Source organism: Neophocaena asiaeorientalis, unplaced genomic scaffold (assembly GCF_003031525.2).
Source record: "Neophocaena asiaeorientalis asiaeorientalis breed wild unplaced genomic scaffold, Neophocaena_asiaeorientalis_V1.1 scaffold889, whole genome shotgun sequence".
Taxonomy (NCBI): domain Eukaryota; kingdom Metazoa; phylum Chordata; class Mammalia; order Artiodactyla; family Phocoenidae; genus Neophocaena; species Neophocaena asiaeorientalis.
The window spans coordinates 1,263,050-1,284,544 of NW_020171798.1; the positions used below are offsets into that span (position 1 = coordinate 1,263,050).

At 45.9% G+C, this 21,495-nt stretch overlaps 1 protein-coding gene across 3 annotated transcripts in view; it reads left to right on the forward strand.

Moving 5' to 3' along the window:
- Window positions 1-19,428, forward strand: part of BEND7 (BEN domain containing 7) — a 75,161-nt gene extending 55,733 nt beyond the window's left edge. Inside the window, exons 6-8 of one of the 3 annotated variants that reach the window (XM_024739626.1) lie at window positions 4,907-5,026; window positions 13,498-13,551; window positions 17,068-19,428. In XM_024739626.1, coding sequence (XP_024595394.1) covers window positions 4,907-5,026; window positions 13,498-13,551; window positions 17,068-17,129 — 236 coding nt within the window. In that variant the 3' untranslated portion in view covers window positions 17,130-19,428. Of the gene's footprint in view, window positions 1-4,906; window positions 5,027-13,497; window positions 13,552-15,241; window positions 16,058-17,067 lie in introns of those variants that run through there. The other 2 variants (XM_024739701.1, XM_024739774.1) reach the window with 2 other exon arrangements.
- The last annotated feature ends 2,067 nt before the right edge of the window (window positions 19,429-21,495 follow it).

Genomic DNA, 21,495 nt, shown 5'->3' on the forward strand with positions numbered 1-21,495 from the left:
TCCACTCAGCCACCACTAGCTTATTCATTATTGATACACAGTTAAAGGGCATGGCTCGAATGAATGCAAGCATCTGAGAAAAGTCCTTATTCACGTACAGATCAAACTGAACATTTGTCATTTCCCTGGTGACCTCACATACTCTTTTGTGCCTTGGGACCTCAAAGTATGTAAGCAGAGTAGATGCTTCCACTCTTTTATTTAGTTTAATTGTTGGCCTTAATCCACTTGTTCAGATTATTTGGATGTGTTTAAAATTATCCCTTGCTTCCCCTTAATATATTAAAACAGGAGGAGAGGGAAATTTCTTTTTAGGACCCACTGCATTCTAAGGATAAATGCAAACTGTTCTGCTCTGATTCTTAATGACCCACTATTAACATAGTAGGAAACCCAGCTCATAAATGCAGTACCTCTTTTCACATCATTACTCCTAATGGAACTATTACCAGGATAATAGCTTGACCTTTAGCTATAGATTCACATAGCAAAAAATATGTTCTGCTTACCCGATACCTCCATCCACATAGCATATGGAGTGTTCTCAGATCAATGCAATGACTGTCCTTTGGCCCTGTTCTCAGGACTCATCTGCGCATGTAACAGAAAGAATAGGATTTCGTCCTCTGTAGGTAGATTCTAGTTAAAAGTTTCTTTTAAGTTTGAGTGTAAGCCATGAACCAGAATGTCAATAATATGCCCGATGGAAATATTTGTTTGTAGAGGTATTTTTCGGAAAGCCCAATGCTTTGCAAGCAAAGGGAGACCCAGGAGGCAGAGATTTCCCTGGCTTCTTATGATTGAAACCAGATAACTTTTCACTGCAAGGAGAAAACAATAACCAGAAATTGTCACCTTTTGAACGAGCGGCCGAACACTTGAGCTTAAAATGGTGAGAAAGATCCCCTTGGAAGCCACCTACACAGCGGCAGACCTTCCCTCTGTTTCTCCTGGACTTAGTCGTTGACACACGTGGTTGCCGGGAATCACTTTGATGTTGGCATAATCCAAATCTGTTTTGTTAATTTCGAATCTCTGCTTCCTGATGTGGGCTAATTTGAATGCATGCATTTCCCAATCTAAGAAGAGAGGGGTTGCTATGGAAATTAATTACATAAATAACATTACAAGGAAGGAGGGAGAGGTTTACCTGCTAAGACGGTGTATTCAATCATTTCTGTGGTATACATTTTCCTATAATCGGATAGGGTGCCAAATACAAATATTTTCTTTTGTTCGTTAAAACACGATTTCAAGAACTTTTCGGCAGCCCTCTGATTAAGAAGTGTCATTGTGGGCATTTGAATGTAATAAAACCTTGTTTCTTTAAATATATGCTATTAAGACTTCCTACTAATTCAGATAGGCCTTTCTCCCCCAGTTAGCCTAAATATCTGAGCTATTGTATTTACTTCCATTAGAAACAAAAGTAGAAAATATGTTTATTCTTCAAATGTTTATGGCGTTCTTAGTCTAGGGCACTGCAGTAGGTGCTTTTAGGGAGAGAAAATAAACAAAGACCCCCGAAGACCCCTGTCTATAATCTGGTACAGGAGATTCAGAAGCACCCCTACCCCAGGGATGCTGTCCCCTCTGCATCTCTCCCAGGTGGAGACTGCTTACTCGCATGCCCCATGTATCATAGATTGGGCAGCCTGGTTGACATTCTCCCTGGACCTTAACCCTCCCTCCTCCTTATCTCTCCTCCTCTTCTCAGTTGGGGCTAGGATGGAGCCTTTCCATCAGCACACCTCTGCATCTTCCTTCCCCTCACTCCCAGGTCCTGCTGCCATCTTGGATAACTTCACCATCTACATGAGAGATCCCGTGACCCCCTAGCTAGAGTGTCCAGACCTCGTCCTCACTGGCTTTCATCTCCACTACACTTCAACCCCACACCGTTGACCACACGTCCTGCTCGCTGCCAACGTTTGACACTCCACCATTATATTCTCAGTTGCCCCTTTTCCCCGGCATCTCCTTGCCAACCCCACTGATATATCCATTCCCTGATCTCCATAGATTTGCCCGAGTCTAAGCCATTTTCTGGCTTCACGTGCTTCCCAGATATGGGTGGAAAGGAAGGGTGGGTGAAGAAAGCTGTAATTTCATCCCAGGGGGCATCTTCACCACCACCTTCAATGCTTTATATCCTGTCCTTCTGCCAAACCTGTCACGGCGAACTCCTAACCCTACACCAGCCCTCCCATCGGGTGTCTCCACCCCAGACGAGGAGCTGCCAGGTGCCCTGGAGAAAACACCCACCCTATGGCCGCTGCCACCACAAGCACAAAGCCCCGCTCCTACTCGGCCTCCTGCGCTCTCGTCTGCTGCCTTCCTGTTCCTGTTCTCCTCTGGGCACTTCCAGACGTTCCCGCACTCTCCACGCCCTTCACCACTGAGTTCATTGAGGCGTCAGGAGCGATGACGACCCACCTTGATCCCTTCTAAGTCCACCCCTGTCTTCCCCTCCTCTGGGTTCAGAGGAGGAAGCTTTCCTCCTGGTCCGGGTCGAGGGTAACCCCCCATCCCTCTCCCGAATGCTGACCCTCCCCCAGTTCCTCTGGTACATGGTTCCTTAGACTGTCCCCCCATCCTCCCTGGATCCCCACTGGCCGCCTCCCCCATCCCCATCCTTCCTCCCCCGCCCCTTCCTACCCGCAAGCCCAACGCCAGGCCTGGCGTTTGGAGAGTGTCATCTGTGGCCACCCTCCCCACGCCCTTGATGACGGCCTCCAGGGATTCTTTTCTCACCTCTTTCCTGGCCCTTCGTCTGCACTTGGGGCTGTGGGTCCCACCACTTGCACCTGCACAAGACCACGCTTCTGGCTCCTTCCTGGACTCCCATGCCTCAACCTCCTTTCAGACCCGGGGGTCCTCTCTGTTCTGTGCTTGGCCAGTGCTCTGTTCACTCGAAAACTTCTCCCTGGTCACTGTTTTTTCTCTTGTCGTCTTAATGACCACATATATGTTTGTGCCCCTCGAACCTGCATCTTCCTCCAGGACCCCTTCCCTGAACCAAAGGCTTCTGTATTGAAATACCCGCCAGCTGTCCCCATGTGAGGACTCCGCAAACACCCCGAACTCAACGTGTCCCAAGCCACACCTGATGCATCTCGCAGCTCCCCTCACACACCTTCCTTCTGTATTCACCGGGTCATGGGATTCTCCAGCACTGCCAGTTCCTGATCTGTCCCCGTCACCCCTTCGACTTCGCTAGCGCTGGCCCCGATTCCCGCAATTGTGTCGATTCCTGAAAGGCATCCCGTGCTCCCACCCCCTCACGTCCACCCGCCCCTTGCTGCCCTGCATCTCTTCCTGCACAACTGGATTGTTGATGTTTGTACACTCGGCCCCTCGGATCCACAGGCTCTGCACCTGTAGGTATAACCAGCTGCCAATCAAAAGTATTTGGAAAAGAATTCCAGGAAGTTCCCAAAAGCGACACTTAAATTTGCCAAGTGCAGGCACCTACTGACATAGCATTGACGTGGTATTAGGTATAATAAGTCATCCAGAAATGATTCAAAGTATACAGGAGGATGTGCATAGGTTGTGCGCATATAATACACATTGTATATACGGAACTCGAGCATCCGTGGATTTTGGTACCATGGGGGTCCTGGAACCCATACCCCACAGAGACCAGGGGACGACTGTTTATGACTTTTTTCCCTTCTTCCATATTACTATTTCCTTAGGATAAATTTCTAGGGATAGGATTACCAGTCCCAAGGAAGAACAGTTTCATGTCTCATTATATAGAACCATCTTATTTCCCAAAAGGGTTTTGCCAATTTATGCCAACAGTCATATTTGAATGCGCCAGATTCACAGAATTTGATCAATCTTAAGTATTAGCTTAATTGTTTTTCTAATTTAGTAGGTATAAAGTGTTTTGCAACTTGGGGGCTTACAAATTATTTGAACATGTTTTGCTAAGTGTACTTTTTCCATTTATCGGTGGAGGCTTGAAGTTGCTCTTTCATTTGGGATGAGCTCTTCGTATCGTGGTAGATTTAGTGCAACTAGCTCTGCTCATTCAAATGAAATGTTTATTTTTTTATTCAATAGAAATGTTACAGCTTCGTGTAGTTGAATCTGTCAACATTTTCCTCTGTCCTTTCTTTTTAAAATGTTAAAATTATCAATGTTTTAAATACCAAGGAGGCAGTGCAACGTGACTGCATAGCAGGCCTTGACCTTGAGGGGAGCAGGTTGAAAAGTGCTCAGGAACGATGTATGAAGCAGAAATGGCAACCCCAGCGATGCGTGCCCCATCACACACTGTGCGGCTTTACTAAGATAACTGTCATGGCACGTGACTGCAGAGTTTCCTTTGTGCTTATTAGGGAGGTCTTTCCTAGGAGCTGCTAGTACAAGATGCAAGAGGTTGACTCAAAGTAGGATTGGAACTTTCACTAACACCCAACTGCACTGCCTCTATTTTGAGTGCCGATCGACTTAGCAGGAATCACCACGAGACCATCATCTTTTTGCGTAATTTTCCATTTGATTTTGAGTTAGCAGAAAAGTGAAATATGTCGATACACTTGCAGAATTCTGTCATGGGGCCAATGGACCCCTAGGAAGCATTTTCTCCTCTGCCCGTAAGACACATACACATGGACGTGGAGCAATTAGAAAGAGTAGTTTCCGTAGAACTACTTAATATCTGTAACCGGTTTCATTTGGAAGCACAGGACATGGTATGTAGGATGGGCCCTGCCAAGCTCCATCTTCACCAAAGGAATGCCATATGGATTTTGAGAATATCCACTGCAGAACTGACATCTTTTAGAAGTGCACTCTTTTTTTTTTTTTCCTTTTTGGGGTTATGTTCCTTTTTCAGATCCGCATATTTTCTTTGTTAAAATATTTAACAATATTTCACATTTTCTTTCAGTCTTCACAGAAAAATACTGCACTGCTAATCACGTGGATAAACTTCCTGGCCCAAGAGACTGGGTTCAGATTCTACAGGATCAAATCAAACTGGCCAGAAGAAGGTTAAAAAGAGGCTCAGGTATGAACCAGCTGCAAGAAAAGCATTGCAGAAGTGCTTTATCGAATGTTTAGATGATACAAAGTACAATTCTTTGCTCTCGGATACTTCATTGTCTTTTGTCTTTTAAAGGAGAAGCTTTATATAATATGCTTTGGTTTTGTATCTTAAAATCTTAGTCAAATGATTTTGAAATTCACCTTAAGATTAAACAGTGAAAATTATGTCAGGCCATTTACTTTAAATAGTACAAATGAAAAAGATTGTTAATCTCACTGGTGGTCTTATGTATGAAATGAGGTCTCTCTTTTGTGATTTGTTTCTACTGCCTATTGATTTTTATTTGTTTGGACCTCCATGACCTCATAAAAAGTACTAGTTGCTTAAGGTAAAAAAAAAAGAAGATTCTGTGGAAATATATTTAATTGCATGGAAAGGTGTCCTTACTGTACTAAGTGAATCAATTATAAATTAAAACACACACACACACACAAATAATCATCTTACCAGAAACACCATGTAAAATAGAAAGAGATTTTTAAGTCAGATATTTACTTTTTTTTCTTTCAATCTGGGCTTGGTGGTTCTGGGATCATTCTTCCAGGCAAGGTGAACACCAGTTGAATTATGACTATTTAGAGATGGTCATTTGAAATCTCGTTCTCCCCAAAGTGACGGTGGGACAATTTACCAATGAAGAATCCTTTTGAGGTCAGTTTTCTGCCATTATGTAGGAATGATCATCCCTAGGAGGCCACAAGCCTCTAGATAGTATTTTTAAAAAACAAAACAAAAAACAACCGATCAAACCTCAGGCCCCCTGGCCTGCTGAGGGCCTTCTGTGCTTCTGTGGCTGTGGTGTGAGAGTTTGGGAGACAGGTTTTAGATGCTTGAATGTCACACTCTGGGGGTCCATAGAACAGCAGTACAAACTTGTGAGACTGTCTGTAACACAGCCTCTTACTTGAACTTTCACTCTGAGTAGAAGTAACCGTGACCAAGCCTGCAGAAGAGCCCAGCCACCAGCCCCGCGGAGGAGAGCTCGGGGCTCAGGCTGGGAGTGCCCTTGACTCAACAAGACACAGAGCACCGAGGGACCGAGTGGTTTTTCAGGGTGAAAAACCTTACAGTTCTATAAAAGTAGCTAGCAAGACGCTACACTATCCAGCTATAACTGGATGAGTTTTTTTTTATTAAAAATCTTCCCTCCCTCCTTTTTTAACCTTTTGACTTCTTCTACACTTAACTGATGCTCTTTTTATAAAGAACAATGGACTACTAAGATTTTTAATTGGTGACCAAATGGATTATTGCGTTAGGTAACAAGTCACATCAGAGTCAGTAGATCTGGTTTCCAAGGCTCACGTCCGCTCTTCACCAGCTCTGGACCTTGGACAAGTCACTCCATACTTCTCATCTTGGGTCCCCATCATGAACTGGACATAGAGGTACAGCCTGCCTCAGAGCTGTCCTGAGGCTCCAGACGCGGGTTGTACATGAACGTCTTTATCAGTGAAGCTAGCGTACCTCTCGGAAGATGTCTTTGCGTGCAGCCATGCTTGGTGGCGTGGAGGTCACTGAGGCAGCCACACGTCGTGTCCTCGGTCAGGGGACCGGCCAGCCTGCTGTGCTGGGGCAGCCGCTTTGCTCCTGTTGTCCCGGCATGATTATCAGTGATGCCCCTTTCACTCTCAAAGGCTTTCAGGCTTGGGCAGTAAATCATGTGCTTATCCTCCCCCTGGGTCTCCCAGCTTTCACTGCTGTCTTCTCCTGCACCCCCAAATCATCGCAAATAAACACAGCGTGGTGCAGTGGAGAGAACAGGTCTGCTTTCTTGGCTCTGATCTGCCATTTACAATTTCCTGGGAACCTGGACTAATTACTCAACCTCTCTGAGCCTCGGTTTCTCCATTTATATAACGAGGCTGATCCCTACCTCCGGGTGTTTTCAGAGTTAAAATCAGATAATGTAAGTATTGCCACCGATAGACAGCTGACACGTAATAATGCTCAAGAAATGCCCACGACCTTATCCTCCTTCCCTTTGCTAACCAAAAACAAAACAAGGCAGTTCCTTTCTCCTCTGACACTGTTGGTCAGATTCCTTCCAAAAGGGCCTGCATTCCCTGAGTCTGCCTCCCCACCCAGTTCACTTTAGAATCCAGGGCACTTTGCCCCTGACCTCACTCCTCTACGTACGTGAACCTTTGCTGCCTTTGCGTCCGGATCATCAGATTTCACTTGTTTATATTAACGCTCAGACTTGACCTCCATATTGATTGTTACCCTTTCAAATCACAGCCTTCTTGAAACTGTCTTCCTCCAGGCTCTGTGATTTCATTCTCTTTGTTTCTCCTCCAATTTCCCTGTCAGTGCCTTGGGTCTCCTTCCCCACCTCTTTCTCCTCTGCCTGTCTCCTAAACCCGGGTCCTGGTTTCCATCTTTGGTGCTTCTTCTCGTTCTCGTTGTGCGTCCTCCCATGTGACTTGCACTGTCCCATCATCGGGGGCTCCCCAGTGTGCAGCTCCAGGCTCAGCCACGTCCTGGGACCCGAGCCTCCACTCCCTGAGCCTCTGCTAATGAGGTCCGGTCATGCCCCGCCCCAGATTAAATACATCTGGCTTCCTGTCCGCCCAGATAAAAACCCTTCTACATACCCCCCAGCACAGCACGCATGGTCCTTCACCTCCTGCCATCGCCTGGTGCGCCCCTGGGCCACACCAGACCCTGCCCCACCCCACCCCGTCTGAAATCGGCGGGCCTCCCACACCCAGGCTTCCCCTCCGCCTGGAAGCAAGCAGCATCTCAGAGGCTACTTTCTCCTGGAGGCTTCACAGGCGGCCTTGGCACTTTGATCTTCTGCCACCTGAATAGTGACAGGGACACACCCGTTTCCTCCACGAGATCCTCAGGAGCAGAGGCTGCATGTTTCTGTCCTAAGCATTGAGAACACTGTGTGACACAGTGTGGACACGCCAGGATATTTGTTGAATGGACCAGCGAATGGGAATGAAGGGACAGCTGTCCACAGCAAAAAGGTCTCAGCTCATCGCGGTCACGTGAGATCCTGGAGAATATTCCAGCAGTTTCTGACTGGAGGTTCAGAGGCTTCCTCATCCCCCATCCCCAGAACCCGTGGGGTGGCCACGTGCTGGGTACGCCACTCGCCTGGCCATCCCTGGGTGCCCCGTCCTTCGCCCTCAGGCCCTTTCTCTCACTTCTCTGTCCCCGTCCTCTGAGGCCTCTTCACTCCTGATCGCCTCTTCTCCCAGCTCCCCCAAAGGTTCAGAGTCTCGGGTCAAGGCACCCAGACCTCACTCTGGGTGGCTTCACTGAGAAACACCTGGAAAGATCACCCTCCTGCTGGCGGCTCTCTTATCTCTTCTTAGGCTAAAGGTCCCCTGCCTCTGCCTGGAGACACCTCACAAAGGCCCCTTTGTGACTCTGCCCCCTTAGATTTCAGGCTCCGGGGAAAGCACTTTTTGCGATTGACAGGTGTTATAAAAGACAGCACCCCGCGAGTAACCCCTCATTAAGCAAGCACTGGTGTCCTGCTGGGTGCGTGTCTCCTCAGCTTTACTTTCAAGTATAAGCTGAGCGGTGTCCTTGCTAGTTAAGTATTAAGTTGGCCTTATGTTGCCTAGGTTCTGCGTTAGCAACCCTGACGGTTTTGAGTATGTGAGGACTTGGACCTACCTGTTGCTTTTCAGAGCAAGTTGTCAAACCCAAAAAACAAAGACACTAAGTACAGCATCAGAGAGATCTAAGATTTGTCATAGTGAAGAGACTGAAACGTAATACTCAGTCCAAAGGAAAGGCAAAGGGTCAGAGTGGCCAGGATCCATCCACCAGCTGCCCTGTGGTCCCCGCGCCTTGGCCCCAGCTGTGCCACCAGCTTCTAGCAAACCTGCACTTGCTTCCTCTACCTAGGACCTCTTCCTGCAACACAGGGGGTGGCGGCAGGACGTGGGAAATGCTTGGAGCTCCTTGGGAGCTTGAGGGAAAAGGACGGTATAAATTCAGGATCCGGATGTTACTGATTGAGGGGCTTTAGAGACAACCCAGAGGAAGCGGGAAGAGGGCTTGGTGTCCCAGAACCTGTGCCTCTAGCTGAGGAGGGTGAATAACAGTCTCTAAAGGAGCTGAAAAGTTTCCATTTGAAGAGTCCCCTTTTTTTTTTTTTTTTTTTTTTTTGCGGTACGCGGGCCTCTCACTGTCGTGGCCTCTCCCGTTGCGGAGCACAGGCTCCGGACGCGCAGGCTCAGCGGCCATGGCTCACGGGCCCAGCCGCTCCGCGGCACATGGGATCCTCCCGGACCGGGACACGAACCCGCGTCCCCTGCATCGGCAGGCGGACTCTCAACCACCGCGCCACCGGGGAAGCCCTGAAGAGTCACCTTTGAAGGTGGAAGACACTCACGTAGGGAGCGGAGCGTTGGGTGTATACTGAGTATATCGGAGAAGACTGTTCTCAGAGACAGGAGCAGCTCTGCCGCCAGAGGCCACGTGACTAGAAGAGCAAGTTCTGTTGCAATGTTGTTCCCCTCCTGTATGTATTTTATACATAAACACACTTTTTTTTCTGTTGTCAGATGCTGAGGCCAGTTATTATCATACGTTCTGGTCTCCACTCCCTTCCCCACAGCATACACATGCACACAGTGGGGACCTTCCTCCACGTTCCTGTCTCTCTTTCCCCCAAATCGACTGGCCAGGGAGCACGTTTCTTAACCATCTCAGGATTTGGAGTAGTAATTCATGTGCCTGTTGGTACAGAGTGGGCTGCAGTCTCCCCCCTGCCTCCTGTGGAGCGTCTCACCCGCTCAGATGATCGTGTACCCGGTTCTGGAGTCGTCATCTCAGTTGTTTAAGGATGCTTCCACTCTGACACTGGGTTTAGATTCTCTGCCTAGAGAGTTGTGGTTGGCACCTTGGCAGGTTTCCCCAGCCTGTCTAGCAGGTTCCATTAGCGTCTGAGAAGGGGAGGGTGGCTGAAGGACAAAGCTAACCCTGACACACAGACCATACAGGAGCAAGATGACAGCACACCCACAGTGACCTGCCAAATAGGCTTTGTCTCCCAATTTTGTCAAATCCTGTCCCACCCCTTTCTCCCCAAGCGGCACAGAAGTGGGATCCCAGCAAACCGGAACTGGAGCCGCACGCGTCACTGTCGTCACGTGGATGAGAACTGAGGGGCCAGGGTCAGCGCTATTGCTTGCTCTTTTTTTGTCTCCTTTTCAGTCTAAATGACAATACGGCGTCTCATGGATAGTCCACAGCTTCAGTCTTATTTATCATATCTGGCTCACTTCCTGGAATAAGGTACAGACTCTACCTGGGCAAGTAATCAATTCGCTGCTAAAGGCAGCCGGCGAAGCCTCCAGAAAAAGGAAGTGCCCATCATAGATCTGAAAGGTTGTTCTCCGAATCCAAATAGAAATTCATTTGGGGCTCTCATCACATGTAATACATTTTTTTTTCGATAACTGGAATGATTCCTTTTCTGGTGTGGATTTTTATCGTTTTCATTAGATTATTTCCTCAGTGCAAAAATCGCAATTTTTAAATTTGTGTTGGATCTAAGAGTAAAGCTGTCGCTGCTATTAAAATTTTATTGGACTTGCTTAATCTTTCCCAAATTTCACAACTTGCCTGTCACCAGAGGAGAAAGTTTGTGAGCTTGTTGTTACAGACAGATGTTAGAATCACATTTAAGTTAACAGTCATGTTCTTAATCCACAACACTTGGCCCTGTTTGTGCAGTGGGCAGCAACTCATTTATACGCAATCCTTTACAGATTTGGGGTTGTGTATGTTTGGTTCTTAGTAAAGCACATAATTGCACAGGCCTGTTTTTTTTTTAAAGTGAGGAGAGCTGAATTACAAAGGGAAGATCAGCTTACACCCAGAACTGATTTTTGTCATCACTAAATGAAAAGCTGCTTTTCATGGAAGGTAGAGAAAGTTACTAAAGTGTCAAATGAACTAAAACTTGAAGTTTTACAATTGCAGCTCATAGGGATGCCTGTGATTTATATTTGGACTATACGTAGCGAGCGAAGAGGTCAAGGCCGGGCATTAACCTGAGTCAAACCCTTGGTACGTCTTAACGTCTGTTTGTCTCCGTTGCCTCATTTCTTAAAATGGGCATAAGATAGACCTGTCTTGTAGGGGCTGCCAAGGGTTAGCTGACACAATGCATATAATAACTGCTCAGGAGGTGGTATTCAGCCTATCATAGCTGAGGAGGTGGTATTCAGCCTATCATAGCTATTATTATTATATTATTATATTATTATTATTATTATTACTGAAGAATCTTTTAAATCTTCTGGTTCCTTTAGCCAAGATGCCTAGTCCAACTTTTTTTTCTCCAATTAATCACATCTTGGGATTGATGATAAATCCCGTATTGCATGTCCTGTGCGTAACTGTTCTAAAGAATCTTATTTTATGTACTATATGTATTAGAAGAGTGTACACTGCCATGTGATGTAAAAAAGAAAAATCGTCGGAAATAATGCAGCCAGCTATCTAGGTGTTATACCAACTAAAACAATAAATGAACCTTGAACAGTGAAAATAAATAAATCAATCCCAATGAAAGAACTACGGTGTACTTCATCTTCCTATTCAAGTTCACTTAAGCCAATCAGAAGAGAATAATATCTTCTAAATATAAAAATAACATGTTTGTTATTTTTTAAATATATAAGAAAAATTTAAAAACTCAAAGAACAAAATTTTAAATACCCATAAGCTTTTCATCCAGAGAGAAACACTTAACATTTTAGTATGTCCTGTGTTTTGTCTATAAACCTATTTATAGAATTCTAATCTTACCATTTATCCCATCACTTGACTGGAATGCTTTATGCAGTATTAAACATTCATCTACAACGTAATTTTTAGTGGTTGCTGCTCTTTTTTTTTGAATTTTATTTTTTTTTTATACAGCAGGTTCTAATTATCTATTTTATACATACTAGTGTATATATGTCAATCCCAATCTCCCAATTCGTACCGTTTGTTCTCTACATCTGTGTCTCTATTTCTGCCTTGCAAACCGATTCATCTGTACAATTTTTCTAGATCCCACCTATATGCGTTAATATGCGATATTTGTTTTTCTCTTTCTGACTTACTTCACTCTGTATGACAGTCTCTAGGTCCATCCACGTCTCTACAAATGACCCAATTCATTCCTTTTTATGGCTGAGTAATATTCCATTGTATATATGTGCCACATCTTCTTTATCCATTCGTCTGTCCATGGGCATTTAGGTTGCTTCCATGACCTGGCTATTGTAAATAGTGCTGCAGTGAACATTGGGGTGCATGTGTCTTTTTGAATTATGGTTTTCTCAGGGTGTACGCCCAGGAGTGGGATTGCTGGATCATGGCTGCTGCTTCTCTCCAGCCAAAACTTGGCTTGACTACTCTGTCTCGGTGTTTTTGTGGTGGATTTAGCAGGTGAGGGTCTTTCACCGCGGCCGTCGTGTGGCAGTCTGAGGGCAGGATGGTGGAGGGGTGAACCAGGGGAAATCTCTGAACGTCTCCATCCACCTCTGAACCCTGATTGCGTTTAAAGCCATGGCAGTCAATACAAGAACACACCATTAGTTTGCGTCCCAGCAACTCAGCATTACAACGTGTTACACGGGGCAGCCCTCACCTGACTGGCCTCACGGACACGTGCAGGAAACTTCCAAGGGGGCGGCAGCCCTGGGACAGAGGGAGCAGGGCCAGAATTATCCCAGCAGCTGTGGAATGTTCTGGCCTGTCCACAGCACGTTGGGGAAACTGACAAGCCCAACACTTATCAGGAAACGTACGGGCACCTTCTTTTTTGTACTTGCTGGAAGGTTTTCTGTGACGGAAGGATCTACCTTTGGAAAACTCTTCAGGAGATTGAAATATATCAGAGATGAGCAGAGTTTTGCATTTTAAAGCACAGAAGGGACAAATCATTTGAAGAAATGCTTACTCCTTCTGAGTTTATTCATGACTAAATTAATGCCGATTTTAGACTGAATTTCCAGTCATCTCCGAAGAAAGGTTCGTTCCCAAGCTGTCCTAAGCCTGCCCCCCTAGAATGGTTCTGAGGATGACAAGTACAATTCTACCATAGGAATTCACTGACCTCCATGCCTTCGACGATCCTATTTAAACAATTCACGCCAGATTCTGGGTGGATACTTAAGGCTATATAAATAAGCGAAAATGAACTGAAATCATCAATGACTGATAGAATAAGGTTCCTAAGATATAAAACATTTTAATAGAGGAAAATGGATTTCATATCATCATTTTAAAAATATTGAAATCATGGTACTAAAATCTCTAATGTGAACTGGCTGAAGCTGAGAAGGGAAAAGAAAGGTGAAAACTATTATGTACGCTGGAGTTTTTAAATGGTATTACCTTATTCAGCAGAATGAATGAGCTCGCTGAAACTAATGACATTTGTGTTTCATGTTTGTAACCAGCAGAGGCAGCTGACGGTGATGAACGGCTGGACTGCGTTTCTCTACCCCCAACAGGTAAAACACATTTCCATTTTCATCACCTGCTGGAAAATACAGCCCGTGAGAATATTTGCATTGAAAATGTTTTTAACATCAGATGCTTGAGCAAACGGCTTCTGTAAGAGGCCCAGCCCCTAGTAATCAGAGGAGCTCAATGCCCTGCATTCAGAGAGATTTTGCACATTGAATATGAAAAGCTACAGTTTTCTCACATTCCGTTTCATCTGCCTGATAACCTCAGAACAGCAAGTCCTAAGAACGTAGTGTCACAACGTTTTGCCTCCCCAAGCCCTGGGACATTCAAAAAAATATTTTAACATGAAATGACATTCCTGTTTAGATCAGGGATCATCCATTTTACGATGAAATTCACATGCGCTCTGGCCTCACTCGCCTCCCTCGCAAAAACCTTTGAGAGGCAGTGTCATTGCGCTTCCTATAATAGGCACCCGATGAACACTGGGTTTTAAGTGACGGATTGAATGTGCCCGACCCATCTAGCCTGGGTGGCACATTCCTAACGCTGTAACCCAATCGGCTGAATACACCGTCTCACTGCCACACCTGCTGCAGGGTTAAGCCATAGACTTAATTCTGACTTCTTATTTGACTCTCAAGTAATCCTTCCGAACCCGGGCTCCTCCCTCTGCGTCGGTTCTCACCCGAGAGCCTGAGGGACAGGTGTCTGATCAGTGAGCCGTGTGACAAAGAGCTTATCCCCTCAGTTGGTCTCAAGACTCTTCATTCACTTCCCTCAAAATACCTGAAGGTTCTCTAACAACCAAACCCAGACACACCGCCCCCCCCCCAAAAAAAAAAAAACCCTGTAAATGAAAAAGCTCAACTCAGTGTTTTCTCTCCATTTGGGGTGGTAAGTTTTAAGTTAGATCCAGCAAGTATGAGAGGAGTCGTTAGTCTGTGTAGGAACTCGGCGAGGCCCGTGTTCACAGACAGCACTTACCCTGAGTTCACGGTATAGCAGAAATGTATGTTAGCGAACTTCAGAGCAGCCAGAAAACTCGGACACGCAAATGATACGGTGCTTTCTCTGTCACTGAGTAGCTAAGCAACAGATCGATGGACAAATAATGAAATGACTTCAGAGGGTAAGAGCAACCGGCTTCTATCACGTTCTCACTGTATATAGTCATTATAGAAATTACAGAAAGGGGAGTTCTTGTTTGGCGATGTTTCCACACTTATGAATCAAGAGAACTGAAAGGCATGATCTCTATTGTTCCTTCCCAACCTGTGCTCCTCTGAGTATCAGGACAACTCCTGTCAGCCTTGTTCTGACCACCCACTCCAGGTAGAGGCATGAAGCACTGCTACTAATGATGAAACTGTGCCCTTTCGGGAGGCCCTCTGGAGGAACACCTTGCTGTTCTAGTTGTACTTTCCAGGGTTCCTCCCCCATCAGCCCCCATGACCCCAGGACATTTGCACTGCCCGTCCTGGCCACCATCTGACACAGTGGGCTTTTAAGAAGTATTATTATTGGAAAACCATTCCCTTGAAATAATACCTTTGCATTTTCCTGTCTGAAGATGGAGGCAGAGAGATGTTTCAGATGAGAAAATTGAAATACAGGATGGTAGAACCACCTCATGGAACTGAAAAGAATTTCAAGGAATCTGAGAAAGAAGGCATGTTAGAGATCATCTAGTCCCGTCCCTTCTTTTTATCCAGTCCTTTTATTTTACAGGTAAAAAAGCCTGAGGCCCAGAAACACTAAATGACTTTCTCAAGGTCTCACAGCTGGTTGGTGGCCTGGCCGGAGCCTAGGCCTCTCAACTCCCAGCCAATCCACCGCGTAGCTTTCTTACACCTTCTCTGCATGTTTCCTAAAGATCCTAAGAGGTGATGGATGTACTAATCCCTTTAGGATTCCATCTCAGTGTCACCCCGTCTTCACAGTTAGAGTGTCTGTTGTAAGTCAGCCTGAAGTCCGCTGCGGCTTCAGCTCTCAGGTTCTTCCCGAGACCCTACCCAAGGCTGTGAGGCCCTAAGGAGGACAATAGTAGGACCCCTCCTGCAGGTTTTGTCACTAGACTCCTGATAGATATTTGATACAAATCACTAAAGAGCATGATAAATAATACCACTTATCACCTCGAAAATGGGAAGAGACGTCACGGATTGGTGCCCAAATTTTGCAGTAATGGAATTAAACAATCTTGATTAGACTGGCATGTCTCCGGAGTGCCTCTCACATAAAATCCCAGTCTGGGGCGTCTCTGAACACAGCACCACGACTTAGTCCTCCCCCCTTCTCCGTGTCTCCTTAATGAGACCGTCCGAGGGATGAGCTCCACCTTTCTCGTCCATGCAGCTTCCTCCCTGGATTGGAGACTCACTGGCCAGACCTTCCTCATCTGGTCTGTCTGAGCTGGCAACAGCTGGTCCCTTTTAAAGATTTAACAGTGCCTTTATTACCTTATTAAGGTCTTTTTTCTCCTTCCAAATTCATGCGTGTTGGGAAGGGGTGGGACGGGGGAATAGATCCCCAAGTGTTTCGATGAGCCAGAACCGACCAGGCCATGGTTACAGTCAGGCGTCAGATGACATTTATCTCAGTCCGTTAACACTTAAGCAAACTTCTGTTTGTCTAGCTTTTAAAAAAATGGATACAGATTTTTCTAGTGGAAAAACATTTTCTTCATTTCTTTTCCCTCAACCCTGTCAGTAAGCGTTTTTGAGCGATGCCCTGAGTCAGCACTGAGTTAGGTTCTGGTGAACAAATCCCACCCTCAGGCCAGAGGCAGAGACTACTACAGCCCAGGGGTGGAGACAGAGCTCTGATAAAGGAGAAAAACCACCATAAGGGAACAATTTTCGGGGGGAAAGAGTACAGAGAATAAAATCAAAACAGTACTGAAATTTAAAGGAGGCTTCTGGATTTGAAATAGAACACGGCAGAGCGCACCTAGGCTTAGCATTTTTTGCTCATAAATTGGCATTCTTTCGCACACATTTTAGAAATTAATACAGAAAAGTGTAAGGAAGAAAATGTAAATCACTTTTACCACCCAGAGACAACCATTATTGTTGGGTGTTTTTTCCCAGACTTTTCTCTCTATTTTTTAAATTTATATAATGGAGGTCAAATCCATCCAATTTTGTTTCCTAAAGTTTTGTTTTACCACCTAACAAGCGTTTCCCATTTTATTACAAATCTCCATGCACATTATTTTAATAGCTGCATTATATTCCATCTTACAGGCCATATCGTATTTTATTTAGCCATTTTCTACTCCTGGATGATAGATATGAACATACTCTAATAGGAACCCACATTCATGGGTTTTCCTGTAAAAATCATCATTACAGATTTCTAATGGCTAAAATTACTCATTCGGCACACCTAAAGCCTTGGCTAAAAAAATACTAATTTAAAAAAAAAAAGTACTAATTTAGAGGTGAAACACAGACACCTTACCAATGAGGTCCTGCGTCTGGCCGTGTCATAGAAAAGCGTACAACTCTTCCTTAGAGAAGTGGCCCCCCTTCACTTTCTTGTCTCTGTTGTAGGTCATATATTTGACACCAGGAGAGAAAACACGGAAGACACAGAGACAGCTTTCACTGCCTAGACTTCCCTTTAGCGACACTTCTTAGCGCACGCATCTCCTCCATTGGAATTTCCTCAAAGATCCACTAGCATTTCAGGTTACTGCAAAGTGTGGGCGTTCTGTGAAGCTGACCCGTCACGTTTGAATAGTTTTCATATTCTTTCTTTGTAATGTGTGATAATCAAGCCTCCAATTTGGTCTAAGATTTTTACAAATCATCTTTAGAGTTGAATTCTCAGCCTTTAAATGTCCAGCATATCACTGGGTTGGTTCAATGTCCATGAAAAAGAAGCAGTTTTATTTTCCCTGTTTTTTTTTTTTTTTCTTTTTCAGTGTGAATATGGTATAGAGTTTTGAAGCGTATTTATTTTAATGTAAACTGCTTAGTTGAGGTATAGAGGAGAATGGCTCTTTCCGGACCAAGGAAGCAGTGTTGAAGGCCAAACTTAATTAGAATCTTCGACAGCTTAGAAGATGGAAAAGTTGTTTTGGGAGACAGGACAGCTCTGATCTATTAGATGAAATCATCTGTGGCATCATTTTCTCCCCAGAATAATCATTTGTCACTGATAAGTGCAAACGATACGTAAATTCTTAGGAAAGAAAAATCTTTCACGTAGGCTGTGTCAACACAGTGACAAAATAACTAATTAAAAGGTGAGAAGCTCAAAGTAACCAGCTATCCACATGACACCTGACAACTATTTTAACAGATGGTTTAGCTGAGTGGTCCAGGGTTGTGGCATCACGTGGCATCTGGCCACAAATGTACTTGATCTTATATACTTCACGTGGCTCTGGTGCACTTGCCCCCGCCCTGCCCCCCCCCGCCCCCGCTTGATATAAAACCAACAAGTGAAAATGTGGATTCATTTTAAAGAAATATTTGGGGCATGTGGGTATTTGTTTCACAGAGATATTTGCCTCCAGATTCCTTTCTCTAGTAAGGTGGTGAATTTAAAATACCTGTTTATTTGGAGGCATTGCATTTACACTTCATTTATTGTATAAAGCAAATTACCGTGAAGTTTTGGCACTTGACCCAAAGGCCAAAAGTTGGCTTGAAAGAACTTTGGACAGTAGAAACACCAGACCCCCGGGGCGTGGGGAGGGGAAACGCTGTGCTACCATTTAACACACGTCCCTGGCACTTATTTTATCAAATCGGAGAGCGTAAGAGCTCAGAGTTACCGTTAGTCCCACTCCCTCGGTTTGTGGTGAGGCAGCTAAGGAGGAATGAGGATCACGGATGCCCAGCGCCGGGCAACAAGCCATCAATGGGCTAGCCAAGCCGGGAACCTCAGTTCCTGACTACCCCATCCCAGGTACCTGTACCATCACGTCACTCGGGGCAGCTAACCCTGGGCTAGGAGGGGAGCTCTAGGGGGAGGCAGTACCCACTAAAGACCAGCTAATCAACCCAAGACCATAGGAGGCATTCCTGTGATGTGACAAAGCTGGTCTAGGCGTGGCTTATGGAATCAATCCACCTGCTAGACAGCTACATCTCATACACGTGTGTCTTTTATCTTCTTTTCGGAGCCTCAAGGAAGGGTCAGATCAATGGTTTCCATCACAGGTTTAGCTAGCCTTTTCGATTTCAGGCCAGTTAGTAACCCCTTCCCTGACACCAGCCTCTCTGTTCATCAAGGAGTCTAATGAAGTATTGTGAACCCAGGCTTTTGTTTTTCTGCAAGATATGTTGTAAAAGTTGTCTTCTGCCTCTCAGAAGGAAGCCTCTCTCAAGGGAATTGAAAAGATTAATTAGTGACCTTTCAACTCTGTTACAGTAAGATGAATACATTGTGAATAAAAGTAGAAACATTTACCTTACAGCTGTGGAATCTGTTAAATATACACCATGAACCTTCAAAGCACTTCCTGCCAAGACTGGGTGAGAGCTTGAATTTTTCACTACTTGAGGGGTGGGTGGGGATTGTTCGGCTCTCGGATATGTGCAATGGATCCACAGATTGGAAATACACGGCATGAAACTGCAACCGTAAAATCATATTTTATAAATTAAAACTGTGTTTACTTAACTGCAACTACTGTTCAGACTTCAGAAATCCTTTTTATAGGTTTTCTTAGCAAAAAAACAAAAAGAATTATTCCATACCTATGGATAAGGTCTCAATCTTCTGTATGTATGTTTTATTAATATGTAAATATTTAGATTTTTTTAAGATTACTATGTTCTTTAAAAAAATTCAACACAAGGCTAGTTGTGAAAATGGTGTATAACACGTGTTGTGATATCAATTCCCAAGATGCCCTTTATGTCTGTTCTGGAAGAATACAATAAATTACTTTAATTGAACGCGCCTGTCTCCTGCCTGTGTGCCAGCCCTCCTGCCTTTATGAAGTGGATACAATGCTAGCCATTAATTAAAAGGTATTTATTGGTACTCTGGTGATCTTATGCAGAAAGTTTTCTCTCCGTATGAAGTTAATTTTTAAAAATAAACGAACGAACCAGATTGCCACCAGAAAGAGTGTCTTGGAATGGATCCACCTGGAAGTTAGATCAGTGGCAGGTCCCACAGTAACACTTGAGCAGTAAGTAGTGATATGCTTGAAGCCTAATTTTAACTGAATTAGGTAGCTTCATAAGCTTCACTTAAAAGGCTAAGCCCTGCTTCTATGGAAACACATCAGAAGGACAAATCAGTCTTCTCTAACGCAAAGTGGCTGTTCAAACCTAATTGCTTTATTCTCCTCTATGAACACAGGGGGGCGCTACTCCTCGTGGGGACTTGCCCCCTCCTGCCTCCAAAGGCATCCCGGGCTGGCCGGCCAGCTCTGTTGGGGCTTTGGCTCGGGGTCTGGGTCTTGGGCCCTCCCTTTGTGGAGGCATTGGCGCTGAGCTAGTCTACAGCTGGGAGGAGTGCAGTAGTCGCGGGTGAGAAAGCAGCCGGACTGCAGGAGAGAAGGTGACAGGGTGAACTGCTTGCAAAGAGAGAAAATCTAAAGTACTGCCAGCTAGAGTCTTCCACACACGCGCAGCCCTTGGAAGCTGGGGGCCTGGCGCCAGCCTGCCCCTCCTGCTGCAATCCCCCCAGGGCTTGGTGCGGCCCTTGGTGCGGGGAAATTATTTGTATTATTGCCACATCCCATGATTTGGCCCCAGGCCCCCAGGATGCCCTTGCACCCACTCGCTGGCAAGGATCTGTGCCTCGTATGTCGCCTGGCTAACACCCTGAAGGGCTTTTCTCATCCAGTGGGAGGGGACCCAGTCTTACCCCCAGAATGGGCACCATTTGCATCCTCGTAGAATAAGAGCTCACACACCTGCCTCAGTTGTTTCCCCTCCTACAGGCCCAGCCTTAAAACCAAGTGACAGGGGGATGGCGGCTGACTCATTTCCCAGCTGCACCCCGAGTCCAGCTCAAGCATTTACTGAACACCCACTGTCGGTAGATGCTGTGTTGGTTTAGCACAGCCGGGGTTGCGATGCAAGGGACGAGGGCTGACGCTGGGGAGGTCTGTCGGCCTGGTGCCATCCACGCCAGGACTTATGGACCATCCCGAGAAGCTGGGAACGCGTAGGGGCCGCTGAAGCATTCTGAGTAAGAGGTCCAATCAGAGTCATAGGCTCTCTTGATCGGTCTGGCTGAAGTCTGGGACGTTAACTGGAGGGGGCCCAGCCTAGAACAGGGAGTCCCATTAAGAAGCCAAGGGAATAGCTAGAGATGAATGAAGAGGACCCAAGAGGACAAAGCCCCACGTGCTGAAGCACAGGGGGACCAACAAGACTTGGAGATGCACTAGCTCGGGGTGGAGGAGGGAGGAGGTGTGGAAGCCGACACCCAGGTCTCTGGCTGGAGAATCGTGCTGGTGTTATTGGCGCTCCCGAGACGGGGAACACGGCGGGGAGGGGCGACTTGGAGAAAGACGACGGACAAGTTCAGGTGCACACGGGCTCCCCCATCCCTTCCTTCACCGAGTGGTCACTGAACATTCTGGGTCTGCCTGGTACTGTTCTCGGGTCCAGGAGCACAGCTGTGAGCCCCGGGGAAACACCAGCAACATAAGGCCTGTTGAGTTCCTGAACGAGAGGAGGGAAATGAAACTGGGTAGCTTTGTCCCAAGCTAGAGTCGATCAAGATTTGAAGGCCCATTCATTCCGCATAATTCAAGGGTGAACTAAACGGCATCATCACAGAGCTCACACGTAGCCCCCAATCTCCAACAAGTCTTTCCGTCCCTTCGGGTCACTTACCACACTCTGAAATTGTCTTTTTTTTTTTTTTTTCCGGTACGTGGGCCTCTCACTGTTGCGGCCTCTCCCGTTGCGGAGCACAGGCTCCGGACGCGCAGGCTCAGCGGCCATGGCTCACGGGCCCAGCCGCTCCACGGCATGTGGGATCTTCCCGGACCGGGGCAC